Source organism: Panthera pardus, unplaced genomic scaffold, assembly GCF_024362965.1.
Source record: "Panthera pardus isolate Hobbes unplaced genomic scaffold, ASM2436296v1 HiC_scaffold_13, whole genome shotgun sequence".
Taxonomy (NCBI): domain Eukaryota; kingdom Metazoa; phylum Chordata; class Mammalia; order Carnivora; family Felidae; genus Panthera; species Panthera pardus.
In genome coordinates this window covers 43,288,109-43,311,645 of record NW_026526688.1, presented here as the reverse complement: position 1 = coordinate 43,311,645, position 23,537 = coordinate 43,288,109, and the positions used below count along the sequence as shown (strand labels likewise).

The 23,537-nt window shown below is 36.5% G+C and overlaps 1 protein-coding gene across 1 annotated transcript in view; it reads left to right on the top strand.

Moving 5' to 3' along the window:
• Positions 1-19,021, top strand: part of LOC109262290 (A disintegrin and metallopeptidase domain 3-like) — a 134,562-nt gene extending 115,541 nt beyond the window's left edge. Inside the window, exons 19-21 of the mRNA XM_019440717.2 lie at positions 12,376-12,538; positions 15,838-15,888; positions 18,849-19,021. Coding sequence (XP_019296262.2) covers positions 12,376-12,538; positions 15,838-15,886 — 212 coding nt within the window. The 3' untranslated portion in view covers positions 15,887-15,888; positions 18,849-19,021. The remainder of the gene's footprint in view (positions 1-12,375; positions 12,539-15,837; positions 15,889-18,848) is intronic.
• Positions 19,022-23,537: the final 4,516 nt, after the last annotated feature.

Here is a 23,537-nt window from a genome sequence, read left to right as displayed (position 1 = left end):
TGTGGTGCTGCTTCTATGGGATCTGGCGCATTAGCCATGGTGGATCCACAAGGTGCACAGTGGCGGGAGGGGCAGGCTTACCTCTCTTTGCCATCAGTGGCCCCTGCGGAAGGGTCTCTGCAGCACCAGGAGGTAGGCAGGCAGAGCCATCGGAGGGATGGATCCATAGAAGCACAGCGTTAGGTGTTTGTGTGGTGCATGCAAGTTCGGTGACAGGAACTGGTTCCCTTTGGGATCAGCTGGGGAATGGGGGAGGGATATGGCACTTGCCAGCGCCTTTGTTCCCTGCCAAGCTGAGCTCTGTCTTCCGGCGCTCAGCAACTTTCCCTCCCAGTGTCCTCTTGCCCTCCTGATCTCAGCAGAGCTGTTGACTTTTAACATTCCGGATGTTAAGTCCCACTGGCCATCAGAACTCAAGTAGTCTGGTCCCTCTGCTTTTGCAAGCCAGATTCGGGGGCTCTGCCTTGCCTGGTGGGCTGCCCCTCCACCTCCCCTTCTCCCTCCCACCAATCTGTGTAGTGAGCACCACCTCTCCACCCTTCCAACCCTCTTCCGTGGGACTTTTGTCTAAGCTTGGCTCCAGAGAGTCCATTCTGCTAGTCTTCTGACAGTTTTCTGGGTTATTTAGGCAGATGTGGGTGGAATTTAAGTGATCAGTAGGACGTGATGAGCCCAGCATCCTCCTACACTGCCATCTTCTCCCTGAGAATCCCGACAAGTTGATTTTAAAAGTCATACAGAAATTCAAGGGACACAGAATGTTAAAAAATAATCTTGAAAACATACTTTTCAAGATAATTTGAAATTGAAAACACTTTTCTCAATTCCAAAACATATTATAGTGTTAAAATAACCAAGACAATGTAGTACTGTCCTATGGATAAAGATAGACATTATTTCAATGGAATAGAATATAGTCCAGAAACATTATACTTACAGTCACTAGTTTTTTATAAGAATTCCAAAGCAATTCCACTGGGGGAAAGAGTGTTTCCCCAAAATGGTGTTAGGACAAGTGCCATGGCATGTTAGGACATGCAAAAGAAAGAAGTGAGATGGGTACATCACAACAATAAAAAAATTGAGTGAAAATGGATCATAGATCTAAAAGCATTATGGAACACCTAGAACACATATGAGTAAATCTTTATGAACTTGGCATATGCTGTGATATAAAAGACAACAAAGCACATATGAAAAAAGAAGATAGATTGTGTGAATTACATCAAAATTAAAAAGTTTTTTGTAAGTTGTTATTTATTTATTTATTTATTTATGCAATGAAAAGCCTACTTTTAATGCTAAACTCAGTTAGAAGGGATAAGAAGGATTACAGAGCGGAGTGGAGGCTTTGACGATTTTCCCACTGCGGGCTCTTACTCCTCAAAACCTAATGACTCCATCTCAGAGGGGACTTCCTCAACAACCACATTTATTTTTTATTTTTTTATTATTAAATATAATTTATTGTCAAATTGGTTTACATACAACACCCAGTGCTCATCCCAACAGGTACCCTCCTCAGTGCCCACCACCCACTTTTCCCTCTCCCCTACCCCAATCAACCCTCAGTATGTTCTCAGTATTTAAGAGTCTCTTATGGTTTGCCTCCCTCCCTGTCTGTAACATTTATTCCCCTTCCTCTCCCCCATGGTCTTCTGTTAAGTTTTTTAAGTTTTTACTTTAATCACCCAGTACTCATCACAAGTGCTCTCTTTAATCCCCATTACCTATTTCACCCATCCTTTCATCCATTTTCCCTCTGGTAAACATCTGCTTGTTCTCTATAGTTAAGACTCTGTTTTTTGGTTTGTCTCTCTCTCCCTCTCTCTCTCTTCCACCACCCTTTGCTCATTTGTTTTGTTTCTTAAATTCCACATAGTAATGAAGTAATATGGTATGTGTCTTTCTCTTACTAATTTCACTTAGCATTATACTCTCTAGCTCCATCCATGCCACTGCAAATGGCAAGATTTCATTCATATATATATAATATTTATAATTTATATATTTATAAATATATATAATGTAATATTATATTATAATTTTTCATTCATATATATTTATATAACATCTTTATCCATTCATTAATAAATGGGCACTTAGGCTAATTCCATAATTTGGCTATTGTAAATAATGCTGCAAAAAACACAGGGGTGCATGCTATCTCTTTGAATTACTGTTTTATTATTCTTTGGGTAAATATACAGTAGTGCAATTATTGGATCATAAGGTCTATTTTTAACATTTTGAGGAGCCTCCATATTGTTTTCCACTGTGTCTGTACCAATTTTCATTCCCACCAAATTTTTTTCTCTATGACCTTGTCAACATCTGTTTCTTGTGTTTTTGATTTTTACCATTCGGACAAGTGATATTTCAGTTCGGTTTTATTTTATTTATTTTTATTTTTAAAAAATATTTATTTTGACAAACAGAGTGTGAGTGGGGTAGGGACAGAGAGAAGGAGAGAAAGAATTCCAAGCAGCCTCTGCTTTGTAAGCACAGGGCCTGATGCAGGGCTTGATCCCATGAACTGTGAGATCATGACCTGAGCCAAAATCAAGAGTTGACACTTAACTGATGGAGCCACCCAGGATCCCCTCATTGTGGTTTTAATTTGCATTTCCCTTATGGTAAGTGATTATGAGCATCTTTTCATGTGTCTGTTGGCCATCTGGATGTTTTCTTTGGAGAAATGTTGTTCATTTCTTCAGCCCATTTTCTAGTTTTATTTTTTGGGAGGGTGTTGAGTTTTATAAGTTATTGATAGATTTTGGATACTAACTTTTTATCAGATACGTCATTTGTAAATTTCTTCTCCCTTTCAGTAGGTTGCCTTGTAGTTTTGTTGATTGTTTCCTTCACTTGTGTACGAGATTTTTATCCTGATGGAGTCCCAATAATTTATTTTTGATTTTGCTTCCTTTGTCTCGGGAACATACCCAGAAAAAAGACATACCCAGAAAAAAAATTGCTCTTGTCCCAGTAATTACTACCTGTGCTCTTTCTTACAATTTTTATGGTTTTATGTCTCATATTTAGGTCATTAATCTATTTTGATTTTATTTTTGTGTGGTGTAAGAAAGTGGTCCAGTTTCATTCATTTGCATGTAGCTGTCCAGTTTTCCCAACATTATTTGTTGAAAAGAATATCTTTTTCCCATTGGATATTCTTTCCTGCTTTGTCAAAGATTAATTGATCATATAATTGTGAGTTCATGCCTGGGTTTTCTATTCTGTTCTATGATTTGTGTGTCTGTTTTTGTAAGAGTGCCACAATGTTCTGATTACTATAGCTTTGTAGTATAATTTGAAGTCAGGGATTGTGATACTTCCAGCTTTGCTTTTCTTTTTAAAGATTGCTTTTGCTATTCAGAGTCTTGTGGATCCATACAAATTTTAATGTTGTTTGTTCTAGCTCTGTGAAAAATGCTGTTTGTATTTTGATAGGGATTGCATTAAAATTGTAGATTTCTTGGTTTAGTATAGACATTTTAAAAATATTTGTTCTTTGAATCCATGAACATAGAGTATCTTTCCACTTCTTTGTGTCATCTTTAATTTTTTTCATCAATGTTTTATAGTTTTCAGAGTACAGGTCTTTCACCTCTTTGGTTAAGTTTATTCTGAGGTATCTTATTATTTGGCACAGTTGTAAATGGCATTGTTTTTTAATTTCTCTTTCTGCTGCTTCATTATTGTTATATAGAAATGTAACAGATTTATGGAGATTGGTATTGTATCTTGTGACTTTATTTACTTCATTTATTAGTTCTAGCAGTTTTTTGGTGTAGTTTCAGGTTTTCTATACAGTGTATCATGTCATTTGCAAGTAGTAAAAGTTTGACTTCCTTGCTGATTTGGATGCCTTTTATTTCTTTTTGCTGATTGCTGAGGGTAGGACTTCCAGTACTATGTTAAATAGCAGTGGTGAGAGAGGACATCCTTATCTTGTTCCTGATCATACAGGAAAAGCTCTCAGCTTTCCCCCATTGAGGATGAGATTAGCTATAGGTTTTTAGTATATGACCTTTATTATGTTGAGTTATGTTCCTTCTATCCCTACTTTGTTTAGGATTTTTATTAAGAATGTATGTTGTACTTTGTAAAATGCTTTTTCTGCATCTACTGAGAGAATCATATGATTCTTTTCTTGTATTAATGTGGTGTATCACATTGATTGATTTGCAAATATTGCACCCTGTAGCCCAGGAATAAATCCCAGTTGATCTTGGTGAATGGTTTTTTAATGTATTGTTGGATTCTGTTTCTAGTACTTTGTTGAAGATATTTGCATCTATGTTCATCAGAGATTAGCCTGTAGTTATCTTTTTTGTAGTGCCTTTATCTGATTTTTGTTTCAGGGCAATGCTGGCCTCATAGAATGAATTTGAAAGATTGCCTTCTTCTGATTTTTGGAACAGTTTGAGAAAAATATATATTAACTGCTCTTTAAATGTTTGGTAGAATTCACATGTGAATCCATCTGGTCCTGGACTTTTTTGGGAGTTTTTTTCTTTATTTTTTTTTTAACATTTATTCATTTTTGAGAGGCAGAGCATGAGTAGGGGAGGGGCAGAGAGAAAGGGAGACACAGAATCTGAAGCATGCTCCAGACTCTGAGCTGTCAGCAGAGCCCAATGTGGGGTTCGAACTCAACCCGTGAGATCATCACCTGGGCTGAGGTCGGATGCTTAACTGACTGAACCACCCAGGCACCCCTGTTGGGAGTTTTTTATTACCAATTCAATTTCTCTGCTAGTAATTAGTCTGTTCAAAAATGCTATTTCTTCCTGTTTCATTTTTGGTAGTTTATGTGTTTCTAGGAACGTATCCATTTCTTCTGCATTGTTAAATTTGTTGACATGTAGTTTTTCATAATATTCTCTTATAACTATTTGAATTTCTGTGGTGTTGGTTGTTATTTGTCCTTTCTCATTTGTTTATTTGGTTCTTTTTTCTTATTGAAAGTCTGGCTAGAGGTTTATCAATTATATTTATTTCTCTCAAAACCTCAGCTTCTGGTTTTATTAATCTATTGTATTATTTTCTATGTTATTTATTTTACCTTAATCCTTATTATTTCCTTCCTTCTAATGGTTTTAAGTTTTGTTTGTTGTCGTTGTTGTTTTTTTAGCTCTTTTAGGTGTAATGTTAAGGTCTTTATTTGAGAATTTTTTCTATTTTCAAATTTTTATTTAAATTATAGTTAATTAACATATGGCCAATATTGGTTTCAGGAGCAGAATTTGGGGATTCATCACTTACATATAAAACCCAGTGCTCATCGCAAGTGCCTTCCTTAATACCCATCACCCATTTAGCCCATCCCCCCACCCACCACCTGTACATCAACCTTCAGTTTGTTCTCTATACTTCAGAGTCTCTTACTGTTTACTGGCCTCTCTCTTTATACCCTGCCCCCTTTGCCTATGTTCATCTGTTTTGTTTCTTAAATTCCACATATGAGTGAAATGATAAGGTATTTTTCTTTCTATGTCTTATTTTGGTAGGCATATCACACTCTAGCTCCATCCATGTTGTTGCAAAGTTTTTGATAGCTGAGTTTAAATATATATACATACACATACATATATACATACATAAATATGTTTATATATATATATATATATATATATATATAATTGCAAATATATGTGCTACAATTTCTTTATCCATTCATCAGTAGTGGACATTTGAACTCTTTCCATAATATGGCTATTATTAACACTGCTGCTATAAACATCAGGGTTCATGTGCCCCTTTGAATCAGTATTTTTGTAATCTTTGGGTACATACTTAGTAGTGCAATTGCTAGATCATAGGGTATTCTATCTAACTTTTTGAGGAAAGTCCATACTATTTTCTAGAGTGGCTGCACCAGTTTGCATTCCTACCAACAGTGTAAGAGTGTTCATCTTTCTCCGCATCCTCGCCAGCATCTGTTGTTTCCTGTGCTGTTAATTTTTGCCATTCAGACAGATGTGAGGTGTTAACTCATCATGGCTTTGAATTATACTTCCTTGATGATGAGTGATATTGAACATCTTTTCATGTGTCCATTGGCCATCTTGATGTCTTTTTTGGAAAAATGTCTAAATGTTTTCTGTCCATTTCTTAACTGGATTATGTGTTTTTTGGGACTTGAGTTTGATAAGTTATTAAAATCATTGGGTACTAACCCTTTATCTGATAATGTTGTTTGCAAACATGTTTTCCCATACCGAAGGTTACCTTTTAGTTTTGTTGATTGCTTGTTTCACTGTGCAGAAGCCTATTATCTTGACCGAGTTCATTTTTTGCTTTTGTTTCCCTTGCCTCAGGAGACGTGTCTAGTAAGAAGATGCTACGGCCAAGGTCAAAGATTGCTGCCTGTGTTCTCCACTAGGATTTTGATGGTTTCCTGTCTCATATTTAAGTCTATCATGTATTTTGAATTTATTTTTGTGCAAGGTTAAGCAACTGGTTTAGTTTCATTCTACAGCATGTTGTTATCCAATTTTCCTAACACCATTTGTTGAAGAGACTTTTTTCCCCTCACTGGATAATCATTCCTGCTTTGTCAAAGTTGACTGTATAAATGGGTTTTCTGGGTTTTCTTTTATGTTCCATTGATCTATATTTCTGGGGTTTTTTTTGTGCTGTTACCATACGGTCTTGATGATTACAGCTTAGTAATATAGTTGAATCCTGAATTGTGATGCCTCCAGATTTGTTTTCCTTTTTCAGGATCACTTTGGCTATTAAGGGTCTTTCGTGGTTCCATACAAATTTTAGGATTATTTGTTCTAGCTCTGTGACAAATGCTGCTGTTATTTTGATAGGGATTGCATTAAATGTGTATATTGCTTTGGGTAGTATAAACATTTTAACAATATTCTCCCAATCCATGAGCATGCAATGTTGTTCCTTTCTTTGTATCCTCTTCAAATTACTTCATAAGTGTTCTGTAATTTTCAGGGTACAGGTATTTTACCTTTTTGGTTAGTTTTATTCCTAGGTATCTTATGGCTCTTGGTGAAACTGTAAATTCCCTGATTTCTCTTTCTGCTTCTTTATCATTGGTGTATAGAAATGCAATAAATTGTTGTACATTGATTTTATCCTGTACCTTTGCTGATTTCAAATATCAGTTCTGCCATTTTTTTTGGGTGCAGTCTTTCATGTTTTCTACATAGAGTATCTTGTTGTCTGCAAATGGTGAAAGCTTGACTTCTTCCTTGTTGGTTTGTATGCCTTTTATTTCTTTTTGTTGTCTTATTGCTGAGGCTAGAACTTCCAGAGTTATGTTAATTAACAATGGTGAGAGTGGATATCCCTGTCTTATTCCTGACCTTAGAGGAAAAGCTCTCAGTTTTTCCCCATTGAGGATGATATTAACTCTGGGTCTTTAGTATATGACTTCTTTGCCAATTTGGATGGTTTTTATTTCTTTTTTGCTTTTTTTTAAGTTAAATTTTTATTTTGAAAAGGTGGCACTGGAGGCACTAGTGAAATAGAGAAATAAGAAAATCCACAATCATAATTGAACATTTTAACACATTTTTCTCAGTGGAAACTAGTGGAACAATCAATTAATCACCAAGAACACACCATATTTGAACAACATGTTTAAGACACTTGTCTTGAGTGACATATCTAGTAGTGAGCCCACCAACTGAAGAATAAACATTCTTTTCATTTTTTTTCAATATGTGAAGTTTATTGTCAAATTGGTTTCCAAACAACACCCAGTGCTCATCCCAAAATATGCCCTCCTCAATACCCATCACCCACCCTCCCCTCCCTCCCACCCCCCATCAACCCTCAGTTTGTTCTCAGTTTTTAAGAGTCTCTTATGCTTTGGCTCTCTCCCACTCTAATCTCCTTTTTTTCCCCCTTCCCCTCCCCCATGGGTTTCTGTTAAGTTTCTCAGGATCCACATAAGAGGGAAAACATATGGTATCTGTCTTTCTCTGTATGGCTTATTTCACTTAGCATAACACTCTCCAGTTCCATCCATGTTGCTACAAAGGGCCATATTTCATTCTTTCTCATTGCCACGTAGTACTCCATTGTGTATATAAACCACAATTTCTTTATTCATTCATCAGTTGATGGACATTTCAGCTCTTTCCATAATTTGGCTATTGTTGAGAGTGCTGCTATAAACATTGGGGTACAATTGCCCCTGTACATCAGTACTCTTGTGTCCCTTGGGTAAATTCTTAACAATGCTATTGCTGGGTCATAGGGTAGGTCTATTTTTAAATTTTTGAGGAACCTCCACACTGTTTTCCAGAGTGGCTGCACCAGTTTGCATTCCCACCAACAGTGCAAGAGGGTTCCCGTTTCTCCACATCCTCGCCAGCATCTATAGTCTCCTGATTTGTTCATTTTGGCCACTCTGACTGGTGTGAGGTGATATCTGAGTGTGGTTTTGATTTGTATTTCCCTGATGAGGAGCGACGTTGAGCATCTTTTCATGTGCCTGTTGGCCATCCGGATGTGTTCTTTAGAGAAGTGTCTATTCATGTTTTCTGTCCATTTCTTCACTGGGTTATTTGTTTTTCGGGTATGGAGTTTGGTGAGCTCTTTATAGATTTTGGATACGTGTGGGTGTTTAGGAATTTGTCCATTTCTTCCAGGTTGTCCAGTTTGTTGGCATATAATTTTTCATAGTATTCCCTGATAATTGATTGTATTTCTGAGGGATTGGTTGTAATAATTCCATTTTCATTCATGATTTTATCTATTTGGGTCACCTCCCTTTTCTTTTTGAGAAGCCTGGCTAGAGGTTTGTCAATTTTGTTTATTTTTTCAAAAAACCAACTCTTGGTTTCCTTGGTCTGCTCTACCGGTTTTTTGTTTTTTTTTCTTTTTTTTTTTTTTTTTCTGTTCTTGGATTCTATACTGTTTATTTCTGCTCTGATCCTTATTATTTATCTTCTTCTGCTGGGTTTGGGGTGTCTTTGCTATTCTGCCTCGATTTGCTTTAGGTGTGCTGTTAGAGTTTGTATTTGGGATTTTTCTTGTTTCTTGAGATAGGCCTGGATTGCAATGTATTTTCTTCTCAGGACTGCCTTCACTGCATCCCAAAGCATTTGGTGTTGTATTTTCATTTTCATTTGTTTCCATATTTAAAAAAATTTCTTCTCTAATTGCCTGGTTGACCCATTTATTCTTTAGTAGGATGTTTTTTAAACTCCATGGTTTTGGAGGTTTTCCAGACTTTTCCTGTGGTTGATTTCAAGTTTCATAGCATTGTGGTCTGAAAGTGTGCATGGTATGATCTCAATTCTTTCATACTTATGAAGGACTATTTTGTGACCCAGTATGTAATCTATCCTGGAGAATGTTCCATGCACACTCGAGAAAATATATTCTGTTGCTTTGGAATGCAGAGTTCTAAACATATCTGTCAAGTCCATTGGTCCAATGTATCATTCAGGGCCCTTGTTTCTTTATGTATTCTCTGTCTAGATGATCTATCCATTGTTGTAAGTGGAGTATTAAAGTCCCCTGCAATTACCACATTCTAATCAATAAGGTTGCTTATGTTTGTGATTAGTTGTTTTATGTTTTTGGGGGCTCCCGTATTCGGTGTATAGACATTTATAATCGTTAGCTCTTTCTGATGGATAGACCCTGTAATGATTATATAATACCCTTCTTCATCTCTTGTTACAGCCTTTAATTTAAAGTCTAGTGTGTCTGAATAAGTATGGCTACTCCAGCTTTCTTTTGACTTCCAGTAGCATGATAGATAGTTCCCTCCATCCCCTCACATTCAATCTGAAGGTGTCCACAGGTCTAAAATGAGTCTCTTGTAGACAGCAAATCGATGGGTCTTGTTTTTTGTTTTTTTTTTTAATTAATTCTGATACCCTATGTCTTTAGATTGGAGCATTTAGTACATTTACATTCAGTGTTATTATTGAAAAATATGGGTTTAGAGTCATTGTTATATCTGTAGGTTTCATGCTTGTTAGTGATGTCTTTGGTACTTTGTGATCCTTGCAACATTTCACTCACAGAGTCCCCCTTAGGATCTCTTGGAAGGCTGGTTTAGTGGTGATGAATTCCTGCAGTTTTTGTTTGTTTGGAAAAACCTTTATCTCTCCTTCTATTCTGAAAGACAGACTTGCTGAATAAAGGATTCTTGGCTGCATATTTTTCCTGTTCATCACATGAAGATTGTTAAGATCCGTTTATCCCTAGCTGGTTTCAGAATTCTCTCTTTATTCTTGTATTTTGCCAGTTTCACTATGATATGAAGATCAATTCAAGTTACGTCTGAAGGGAGTTCTCTGTGCCTCTTGGATTTCAATGCCTGTTTCCTTCCCCAGATCAGGGAAATTCTCAGCTATGATTTGTTCAAGTACACCTTCAGCCCCTTTCTCTCTGTCTTATTTCTCTGGAATTCCTATGATATGGATATTGTTCTGTTGATTGCGTCACTTAGTTCTCCAATTCTCCCTTCATACTCCTGGATTTTTTTTGTCTCTCTTTTTCTCAGCTTCTTCTTTTTCCATAATTTTATCTTTTAATTCACCTATTCTCCCCTCTGCCTTTTCAATCCATGCTGTGGTTGCCTCCATTTTATTTTGCACTTCATTTATAGCATATTTTTAATTCATTATGACTATTTTTTTAGTCCCTTGATCTCTGTAGCAATATATTCTCTGCTATCTTCTATGCTTTTTTTCGAGCCTAGCAATTAATTTTATGACTATTATTCTAAATTCTTGTTCAGTTATGTTGCTTAAATCGTTTTTGATCAAATCGTTAGCTGTCTCTAATTCCTGGAATTTCTTTTGAGGAGAATTCTTCCATTTAGTCATTTTGGCTAGTTTTCTGCCCCTCATGCGTTTTAAAAACTTGTTGTGTGCTCTGTACCTGCGACCACTGCTATATTATAGGACGGTCATACACTATCCAGGGCCTGGCCCTTCAGGAGGTGTTTTTTTTGGAGATTGTTACTTGTTCTCTTTTTGTGACTTTGGTTATTTTATTACCCTACTCATAGTGATATTTTGGACCCTCCACCAAGTGTGCTTTGATTTGTTCCTTGGAGTAGCCCTTTTCTCCAGTTTTCCCATTTTCCTCCAGTAAGATTCAGTTTCTTTTCCTCCAAGACTCTGGGGTTAAAAGTCCTTTGGCTTCTGCACTTCTTTCTTTGAAAGATGTGGGAAGTATGGGTCCCCCTACTTCTCCACCATGTTGGTCCTGTTTTTTTTGTTCTTTAGAGGAAACTCTGCAGTTGTAGAAGCACCTCCACATTTCATTGCCTTCAGCCACTCCCCCGAATTATTTACATTGGTTTCCAGTCATCTTTGGTGCAACTCTGGAGTCTTGAGTATTTCTACAGTTATTCAACATACTGATTCAGTCACAGAGGCCATGAGGCAGTGCTGTAAGTTGTATCTCTGCCTTTCATCCACAGTCTTCCTTATGAGGCTTGCTTGATGGTCACAAGACAAATAGATCTCTGCACTGGCCACCAAAATCTTAAAGTTTATGTGGAAGTCTTCATTGCATTCAGACATGTATACATCCAATCAGTCTTAACACCTTACTCTCTCCAGCTATGTCCCTGAAACAGCACCCACCTGTTATATTGTACACTTGAAAGTAATGTAACACTATATGTTGATTATACTTAAGTAAAAAAAGGAAATTAAATAAAAAGGGAAGAAAAAATTTTTAAATAAAAGTAAGCACCAGTATTGGCAATCATTTTTTTATCAAAAATTTTTAACAGTTCTTTCTTTTTACTGTAATTTTTAATTTTTTTTACATTTTATTTATTTTTGATAGACAGAGAGAGACAGAGCATAAGTGGGGGAGGGGCAGAGAGAGAGGGAGACACAGAATCCGAAGCAGGCTCCAGGCTCCAAACTGCCAACACAGAGCCCAAAGCGGGGCTTGAACTCACAAACTGCGAGATCATGACCTGAGCTGAAGTCAGACGCTTAACCGACTGAGCCACCCAGGCACTCTTACTCTAATTTTTAAATTTAAAAATTTAGTAGATATTAATATCAGTTTAATATGTTTTAAGTAGCAGTTAATAAAAGGGAATATAATAGAAAAATATGTTCAAATATAACACATAAAGATTAAAAATATACCTAAAGATTAAATACAAGTTTATATTAATATTGAACTTCTAAAAATATATAACCACTTTGGGGCATAGTCACAAAATATTGGAAAACATTTTTATTTTTTTAATATTTTAAAAATGTTTTTAGTTTTTAAAACATTTTAAAATATATATTGTTTATTCTATGACTGTATTATTTGAATCCAAAATTTTTATAATTGAAATTACTAATAAACTTTGAGTATCAGTTTTGAAAATGTTAAAATATATTCTCGTGTTTTCAGAGAAAGGTCAAAACATACCTGCAAAACGACATGCTGCTCCTGAAAAAAATGGCCTCTTAATCAGTTTCTACATTTTTCTACCTTTCCTTATTTTAATTGCCATTATTGCTCTTAAATGGAATAAAATAAGATTTTGGAACAGAGTGGAAACAGTAAGTGGAGAGTAAGTAAATCTATTATTTTTAAAAATTAATATTAAAATCCATTTGGGGAATAACTAAAACGTAACTCAGAATATAGTAAGTAGCCCTTAAAAGTGTTGAATTTGGATCTTGGATGAATTTGGTTAGGATTTATAAATATTGAGGCTTGTTATATACCACAGTTTTTCAGATTTCAAGTAGTCATTCCTTTTCTTATAGGTCCAGAAATAACCAAAGGTACTTAGTAAATTCACAGTGCCTCTCAAATTGAAAGCCATGTTTGCTACACATGCCTGTCTACTACCTAAGCAACCTCCTTTTGTTTTTTGTTTTTGTTTTTTTTTGGCGTAGACATTCAGTTGTGTCAAGAAGATTAATAGAGTTAGAGACTAATAGAGCTAGAGAGGTAGAGAAAGCCCTGTTTGCTATACTTGCTTGTCTACTCCCTAACCAATCTCATTTTTTTCCTTTTTTTTTGACATTGACATTCACATGTGCCAAGGAGATTAATAGAGATAGAGAAGGAAATTTTGTGAATTAAAGAGGTAGAAGGTGAGAAAAATGTTTAAAAAACATGATAGGAAAAGGAGAATACAGATGACAATGCCCATTACACTTATTTAATATTGCTCATCTGTTTCTAAAATTAGAAATAAGTTACTTGAAATGGACACCAAAATAAATCTAGTTAATATCTGTCACCATACATGGTTACAAAATTTTATTTTCTTGTGATGAAGACTTAAGATCTATTGTCTTGGCAAGTTTCAAATATGCAATACTTTATTATTATTATCACCATGTTATACATTATATATTCACGATTTATTTTATAACTGGGAAGTTTCTACCTTTTCCCCCCCTCACTCATTTACTTATCCCACAATCCCAACTTTGGTAATCACCAATTTATTCTGATTATCTATGGGCTTGCTTTTGTTTTGTTTTGTTTTGTTTTTAAATTTGATTCCACACGTAAGCGAGATTGTATGGTAGTTGTTTTTCTCTTATTTCACTTACACACAGATTTTTTCTTTACCATATCACCAACACAAGTCACAGTTTTGCTCCATGGATATTCAGGAAAAAGGAATGCAGAAGTAAAGATAAATGCGTCTCATTATTCTATGTGAAAGGAAAATGTCTCTGTTTCTCACTTGTGAAAATAAAGATAAAATAATGATATAAGGCTTCCATCAAAAAAACCTCTTAAGATAGTGGATTTATAGGAAACATACCTCAACATAGACCATATATGAAAAACCCACGCCTAATATCATACTCAAAGATGAAACTTTGAGAACTTTTCCTCTAAGCTTAGCAACAAGGCATCCACTTTTGCCACTTTTGTCAACATAGTACTGGAAGTCCTAGCCATAGCAATTAGACAACAGCAACAAAAAAGTTGTTAATCCAAATTAGTAAGGAAAAAGTAAAATTGTCACTCTTTGCAAATGGCAGGGTACCATATATGGAAAAGCCTAAAGACTAAACCAAAAAATTGTTATAACTAATAAATGAATTCAGCAAAGTTGAAGTATACAAAATTAATATACACAAATCAGTTGTGGTTATATACAATAATAATGAAGTAGCAGAAAGAGAAATTAAGGAAATAACTCCATATGCAATTGGAACAAAAAGAATAAAATACCTAGGAATAAACCAAACCAAAGAAGTGAAAGAACTTTACTCTGAAAACTAAAAGACATTGATGAAATAAATTGAAAATGACACAAATGGAAAGATATTTTGTGCACATGGATTGGAAGAATTAATATTGTTAAAATATCCATACTACCCAAAGCTGACTACAGGTTAAATACAATCCCGATCAAATTACCAGTGGCATTTTTTACAGAACTAGAACAAACACTAAAATTTTTATAGGACCACCAAAGACCACAAATAGTCAAATCAATCTTGAGAAAGAAGAACAATGCTAAAGGTATCACAATCCCAGATTTCAAGATATACTACAAAGCTGTAGTAATCAAAACAGTATGGTGTTATCACAAAAATAGACACATCAATCAATGGAACAAAATAAAGAGCACAGAAATAAACCCATGATTATATGGACAATTAATCTGTAACCAAGGAGTCTCTTAGAATATGCAATGAGAAAAAGTCTCTGCAACAAATGGTGCTGGAGAAACTGGACAGCTACATGTTAAAGAATAAAACCAGACCACTTTCTTATACAATGCACAAAACATAAAATGGATTAAAGACCTAAATATGAGACCTGAAACCATAAAAATCCTACAAGAAAACATAGGCAGTAATTTCTTTGACATTGATCATAGTAACATTTTTCTAGATATGTCTCCTCAGACAAAGGAAATAAAAGCAAGAATAAACTATTGAGACTACACCAAAATAAGCGTATGCACAGTGACAGAAACCATCAAGAAAACAAAAAAGCAACCTATTGAATGGGAGAAGACATTTCTAAGTGATATATTAGATAAGTGATTAATATCTAAAATACATAAAGAATTTATACAATTGAATACCAAAAAACCCCACAAATAATCTGATTAAAATATGGGCAGAGAACCTGAATAGATATTTTTCCAAAGAAAATATACAGATAGTAAACAGACAAATGAAAAGATGTTCAACATCACTAATCATTAGGGAAATGTAAATCAAAACCACAATGAGATATGGTCTTACACCTGTCATAATGGCTAGAATCAAAACAAAACAAAACAAAACAAAACAAAAAAACAAGAAATGACAAGTGTTGGCAAATATGTAGAGAAAGAAAAAAACAAACCTTGTGCACTCTTGGTGGGAATGTAAATAGGTGCAGGTATTGTGGAAAACAGTAAAACTAAAAAGAAAATACCTAGAAGATATTACACTAAATGAAATAAGTCAGACTGAGAAGACAAATTTCATGAGTCCACTTATAAGTGGAAAAAATAATGAATAAACAAACAGAAAGCAGAATCAGACCTATAAATACAAAGAACAAATTGATGGTTGCCAGAGGGGAGTGGAGTTGAAGGGTTGGAGAAAATGGGTAAGTGGGAGAGAAGATGTAGACTTTTACTAATGGCATGAATAAGTCATGGTAATAAAAGACACAGCATAGAAAATATAGTCACTGACATTGTAATAGTGCTGTACTAGGACAGATGGTAGGTGCACTTGTGGTGAACATAGCGTAATGTATACACTTGTCAAGTCACTAAGTTGTACACCTAAAATTAATGTAACGTTGTGTGTCAACTATACTCCAAAAAGAGAGAAAAACATAAAATTACAATGGTTTCTAACCCTAATTAATGCTATTTCTTTTTCACAGATCTATATCAGAAGACAACCATAGTAACAGCAACCAGTCATCAAGTTAAAGGTAAATTGAAGGAATAAAATTATTGAAAATGATATAATTCATAAAATAGTTTTAAAAATTTAACAATACCTCAGTGTAAAAAAACTATTATTCCATATTCCTTCATCGTGATTGCTATTTATCAATATCATATACTAAAAAAAGACTAAAAACATTTAATAATTTTGTTTTATATTAACTTATAAATATTTAATGTTAACTAATATTAGCCAGAGATTTATTAACCAACATTTTGGTAATAAGAAATGACTTTAAAGAGATTTTAAATATGTTCTTAAAATATTTATGAGCCATCATGCATCCTGCTCCCACATTTAAGGTTCTAATTTGATAGATTTACACAGATTGACTCCCAGCATTTATATTTTTTCCTCACTAAGCCTCCACAGTTATAGTTAGCCGTATTTTAGAAATGAGGAAACAAACATGAAAAATTTAAATAATTATCCATGTGTACAGAATTTTAGTAAATTTTGAAGCTGGAGTTTCATTTAAGACAACCAGACTCCAAGGATTAACTCTTAAAGAACTCAACATCTGGGGACATCTGGGTGGCTTAGTCAATTAAGTGTCCAACTCTTGATTTCAGCTCAGGTCGTGATCTCATGGTCGTGAGATTGAGCCCTACTTCAGGCTCTGGTCTGGGAGTAGAGTCTGCTTGAGATTTTCTTTCTCCTCCCTCTGCCCCTCCCTTGCTTGTGCATTCTCTCACTCTCAAAAAAAAACCCCAAAACAAAACAAAAGAAACAACAACAACACACACACACACACACACACACAATTTTGACACATGTAGCATGAGGTATGCCTGGTGAAGGGAAATGAAATTTACATTTATTGAGGACCAATTAGATGTCAGGCAAAATGATAAATGCATTGTCCCTCCAGAAAAGAGAGACAAATTCTTTATTATGAGAAGGGGTAACATTGGCATTTGTATAGATTCAATATATCTATCTATATATTTTCTGTATGTGTATATACATATATATATATACAGATGTATCTGAATATGTCTGACATATCTGAATATGTATGTATATATTCAAATGTATAAGTCATATACATAAAGAAATCATAATATTTTACATTTTAGACATCACTGGGAGTAAGTGGAAGAATTAAAAATTCAACCATGAATGAAAACAAGAGTTCATCCAATTACTAATCAGCCATTCCTCCTTATCTGACTTTGATGGAGAGTTAAGTCAATGGATCTCTGTTTCCCTATCTGCCACCAAAACAAACAAACAAACAAACAAACAAAACACTAATACTATCCTCCATGTAAAATAGTCTTATTTCTCAGTAGGGAGAGTTGGGAGAGTTGGTGGTGAGGGAGGAGGTGGATATTGGTTTTAAATATAATTGAGTGGGCCTTATTCAGCAAGAGATGTGTAAACAAAGTATTGGAGGAAGTTGCAAGTATCGACTCAGTTTATTTATTGAAAAGGAGGTACTTGAATTCCCAGGTTCAGTTCACATGGGACTTTTATTTAAATGTAAAGGATACAGTGCAAGAGAGAGTGCGGGCAAAAATGGGCACCGGAGAGATATCTCATGCACAAGGCCTCAAGTTTCCTTTAAATTTTAAACAGCCCATTATAAATTCCACTGCCAATGTCTTGGCAAAAAGTGAAACCAAGCATCCAGGCTTTCCCAGAGATAAAGATAGAGCTTTTCCATTCCAGCTGTAAATCAACTCCTTACAGAGGCATAGAGCTGGCAGAGGTCGCCATGCGTATATCTAGGCAGGAGCTTTCCAAGCATGTGAATGATCCAATGAAAAAATAAGTCAGAAATGTTTGATGATTAACAGTGATGTCAGTTTAGCTGGAGCAGAGTTAGCAAGGGGACTGTGGTAGTGAGTAGGTCAGACAGTAAAACTCTTGTAGGCTGTGAGAAGTGTTGAGGGCTGTGTTTTATTCTGAGAGGAAATCATTGGAAGATTAATGTTCAAGACTTCCACTTTAAAAGGCTGGTTTGTTAAAATAAATAAATTAAAAAAAGACTGATTTGTTGGAAATAGTTTGTATGGTGGCAAGAGGAGAAGTGGAGAAACCAGTTGGTGGCGAAACTACTGCAATAATCCAGGAGGGAAAGGATGGTACCTCAGACCAGGGGTAGTGAAGACGGTTTTAGGAATAAATTTTGAAGGATACCAACAGAATGAACTGGCAGTTTCAATATAAAGTGTAAGAAAATGTGCTTAAATAACGTTTATTGATAAAGCAGCAAGATAAGCAAGGTTAAATGTAAACACAGACCTGTTTTCAAATTTATGCTCTTATTACATTTTAAAATTTATATTAAAATTTATGAACGTTGCAAGAGAAAATCTACATGGATAATTGTGAACCAAGACAAATGTTTGGCATGCCATGATGAGGAGCATGTTTTCTCACACACGAGAAAGTATTTCTCATATAAAGTATTTTTGAAGTAGTAAGGGAGGGATTCAGCATGATATGGTTGGCTTTTTTACATATTTAGGGAAAAAGTCAGACTCAGTGAGAACTGGAGGCTAGTGAATCAACTCCGACTGTATGTATATGGGTCACCTGTTGGAAAGGCACGGAGGATTTCTTGAAATACTCTTCCTCTGAAGATAAAAATAGACAAATTAGTTGTTACTTATTTCTTCACATATTCTACTGTTCTTTTCCTCTCTGTTTCCTTGCTGGTGACTTTCTTTTATCCATGTGAAGTGTAGAAACTGTGTAAATATAATGCTTGTGAATATGACTTTTAATATTTCCTTTTACTGTGGCTATCACAGACAACTTAGAAAAAAAAAATGGGTTTACACATTTCGTGAAACACAGGCCTAGATTGTGACACTATAATCAGTGTCTCATATACCAATGATTTGCTATACCTCTAGTTGTCTAGTAAAATGAGATCACTTTTATTAACAATTAAAATTTAGCATATCTCTTTCTATATTTGTTTTACAACAGCGACTAAACAATGTCAAAAAGCCATAGGTTGGAAAAAGGATATTACCAAGATGCTAACCATTAATTGACCTGATTCAAGAATGAAAGAAAAAAAAAAACCCTATTCTCTCCTTTTGTCATGGCTTAAAGCTTTTCAACTTCACAAACAAAAATAAATCCTGAGAGTGAAAGTATGTAGGTTTGTGTCTGTTGATTCTTCTACATATTGTGATCCTTTATGGGAAAATAAGCAACTTTTGAACCAGAGAAGTTGTCACATCCCCAGATGTGAACATTCCTTATTCACTGAGGACACCCCACAGTCCACACCTCTCCCAACTGCCCGTGATTCCCTGCCCTATCCCTTCCAGGCTTAGGGATATTGAGAGGAAATGTTGCCAGGTAAGGCCAGCCCCAGAACGAACCCCCAGATAGACACTAACATCCATTCCATCTCCAGGGAATTGCTCCAACTGTGTTTCTGGTCATAGATAACTGTTGTGTCTCTAGGTGAGAATTCTGTGGCCTCATGTAATTTGGGATCTGGGATATATCATTGTCCTTTGGGGAAGACAGACTTGCTCCTCCTGTTTTGCTGGAGATGAGCTTTTCTGGGAAATATTTTCTTGCTTCAGGGTCCCCCTCCCCATCTCCCTCTTACTAAGATGAGTGCACTTCTCAAAGTGCACCTCAAAGTGTTGTACATGGATAAGGGAGCCATCAACCTAGCTGGAATCTAATGAGAACCTACAGAGTCTCCCTCAATAAACAAGGATGCTCCTGGTTCAGGGTTGGGGGTACCTCACCACAGAGGCTAAGAGATTCCTTTTCCAAATGTCCACCAACTGATGAATGGATAAACATTGTATGAATAGTGATCTATGCATGCAATGGAATATTATCCAGCCATAAAAAGGAACAAAACACTGATACCTCTACAACATGAACGAACCTTTGAAACCATTCTGCTAAGTAAAACTAATCACAAAACCCATATGTTATTCATTTGTATGAAATATTCAGAATGGGGACATCTATAGCGACAAAGGGTGGTGGTTATTTTCGGCTGGGTTAAGTGGGGATGAAAAGCTGGGGTGAGGGGTGGTGATAGCTAAAGGGTACAGGGTTCCTTTTGAGATGATGCAACTAACATAGACTGTGGTGATGGCTGCACATATCTGTGAATATATGGAAAATACTAAACACATTCAGTTGTATAATTTAGTGGTCACTTGTGTGGCAAAAAAAAAAAATATATCAGGATGATTCTACCATAACTTTACCACATCCTTATTGTCACTAACTTATTTTGGGTCATTATCATTACTTTATTTTATTTTACTTTATTTTATTTTATTTTATTTTATTTTATTTTAATAATTTATGAAGATCCCATGTATACTACCACTTAGCAGATCCAAGTTTTAAGCCTGACTGTACTTTAACATTGCAACTATTGACACAATTCATCCTTGTAATAGGGTGTACTGGGATAAAAGAAAGTATAGGAGAGAGGTGGGTGGAGTTCAGTTGGGTCTTGGACATGTGTGATTTAAGATTTCTCTTAGACTATTTAAAGAAAATTGCATGCTCTTTTCCAGCCAAGACACATTTCCTGTTTGCCTTGCTGCCCCCCGTCCCCCACCTCTGCAGTTTCCCTGCAAGTGCTTAGAGTAACTGTTAACAAAACACTTGGGTTGCATTAAAATTTTTTTTAAATTTACATTTATTTATTTTTGATAGACAGAGAGAGGGCACAAGTGGGGGAAGGGCAGAGATGGAAGGAGACAGAGAACCCAAAGCAGGCTCCAGGCTCCAAGCTGTCAGCACAGACCCTGACGTGGGACTCAAACCCACAAACCACAAGATCAAGACCTGAGCCAAAGTCGGACGCCCAAACGACTGAGCCACCCAGGCACCCCTTGGGTTGCATTTTAAAGTTTCCTTTCCCTTTCTTCAACTGATTACAATCTAATACTGTAAGGATAGGCACACAGTTGATGAAAAGTGCTTTTTGATTGCCTTATCAAAGATCAAATACAATATTCTTGATTTTTCCTTATTTGCAGAGATACTAAATTAAGTCATCAGTAGTACGATTTAAGTAGAAAATTTCTTATAAAAAATGTTTCTTTTCCTTTTTTCTCCACCAGAGCAAATAAAACATGCCAGAAAAACATGACACGTAGAATAGTAATTACCAAGAACTTCAACAGAAAAGCAAATCATACTCATTTACCCCTATGTCACTACTGAAGAGTTTAATCAATGACAACTTAGTCAGAACAAATAAGCTGTGTGCAAAGGCATAAGCTTGTGTCTGTTGCCTTCTCTCCCTCCACCTGTGGCAGCTGACCAGCCACTTGGGAGCCCTAAGGGTGGGCCAGCATGAGCTGAAAACAGTGCAGTCTTTACTCAAAGAGACAAAGGACAGTGTGGTGGACACCTGAGTACTCCTGCACACAAACCTCAGAGCTGCCCAATGGACCTCAGCCCTGGCCATGCTGGGTGCACTATGGCCCAGCCTACTTCTTTCTCTTTGCACTGCTCTATGAGCTTGGAACACTTCACACCTACCTGGGTAAGAGGACTCCTCCCTCAATCTCCTCCTTTTGTCTCCAAGCAGGACCAGGATCTTCCTGGAGAGCAATTTCCTGTAACTCCGTGATCCCTATCTCTCCCCTCCTAAATCCTCAGCTGGTTCCTTCCTCTGTGTCACCCTAACCGCAAGGCCAGGGCTGAGGATGTTAGCCAAGGTATCAACTCTGAATCAAGGGTCAAGGGTCTGAGGATTGCTGGAAAGAGGGCAGAATGGGATGACTCTAGCCTCACCTTATCCCACAGATACAACTAGATAATACTAACATCAGTGTAAAGAACTCAGAAATAACTAAGATGTACAGCGCCAACGTCACAACTAAATGAAGAGAAGAGACTGCACTGAAGAGTGCAGGAAGGGTGTAGATGTTGTGGGTAGCTAAATGGACCCACAGGACTGTCAATAGGAAGGAGGAGCCTGCAGGCATGGAGAGGAGAGAGAAGCAGACTCTCGCACTGGGGAGCCCTCACGGACAAGATGAATCCCTATGACATTTGGCTTTGAAACCAGACGGGCTGATTTTCATCAGTTCTTACAACCAGTAGGACTTAAAGCCTGGAGTTTTAAAAATCAGCAGGATCAGCTCTGGGAAAGCCAGGAGGTGAGGGGAAATTGAGTCCCTCACCTTAAAGAGATAGCACAAAAATTAGCCCTGCAGAGATACAGCATAGAAACAGCAGTGTGAAAAACACATGGGGCACACAGGAAAGAGAACTGTTTGCTAATCTAAGAGCATGTATTTCAAGGACAGAGATTTTTAGGAGACTCCTCTAGGAACTAAGGAGCTGGCAAGCTCCATTTCCCCGCCCCATGACCCAGCATAAACACAGAGCCACTAGCTGAAACCAGTGTAGCACTGACACTACCTAGCTAACTTGCTAACACTGCATGTCTCACCCCTCTGCAATTTGGTGGATCCACCCCATCAAATATGCTCTTGCCCAGAGTTCATCCAAGGCGGTGCTACAAGCCTGGCAATGAGCAAGCAACCCTGACACAGGTCAGCATTACTCCAAAGTGACACCTTCCCCAAGTAAGGGAAAGACAACCACAGGATCCAGGAGCCTCAGGAGTGGGCTGGGGACAGACACCTGGTCTGACTGCTGGCCCCACTCACCAATGAAAGCTTTTCAGGGGACAACACAGAGAGAGTGCCCTGAAGTTTGGTGCTACTGCATCTCTGACAAATGCCTGTTCTAACTCAAATCAAGCCTAGGGCAGCCCCAGATTGGCTCACTAACACCATAGAGACCAAAGATTGCCCACAGCAGGCAAAGAGAGCCACTGCAGATGACTGGACTGAAGGGAGATGCAGTCCAATCATGATAGCAGGGTGCATACAACACACATAGGAGACACTCCTGAAGCACTTGGTTCTAGTGACAGGGGACATTACACTGCAGGGCACCACAGGATCCCTTCTTCATAGGACCACTGTGTTCAAGAGCAGGAGATGTTTTCAACTTTTCCTAATGCAGAGAAACAGACACAGAGAGTTATAAAAAAAATGAGGAGACAGAGGAATATGTCCAAAATGGGGGAAAAAAATAGGACAAAATCATAGCAAGACCTAAGGATAACAGAAATAAGCAATATGCCTGATTGAGAATTTACAGCAATGATCATAAAGATACTCATTGGACTTGAGAAAAAAGTGGAAGACAACTTTGAGACACTTAAAAAAAAGATTAAAAAAAGCCAATTAGAGATGAAGAATAAAATAAATGAAATTAAAATTATACTAGATAGAATAAAGAGTAGACTAGATAGAGCAGAAAAGTGAATTAGTGACCTGGAGGACAGAGCAATGGAAAGCAACCAAGCCAAGTAGGTAAGAGAAAAAAAAAAACTACGCAGAAAGACTTAGGGAATTCAGTAACTCTATCAAGTATAATAACATTCACATTATAGCAATCCCAGGAGGAGAAGAAAGAGAGAAGGAGACAGAAAATGTATTTGAACAAATAATAACTGAAAACTGTCTGATTCTGGGGATGGAAACAGAAATCTAGAACCAAAAGGCACAGAGATAATCCAAAAAAATCAACCCAAGGAGGTCCACACCAAAACACATAGTAATTTAAAAAATAGCGATAAAGAGAGAATTTTGA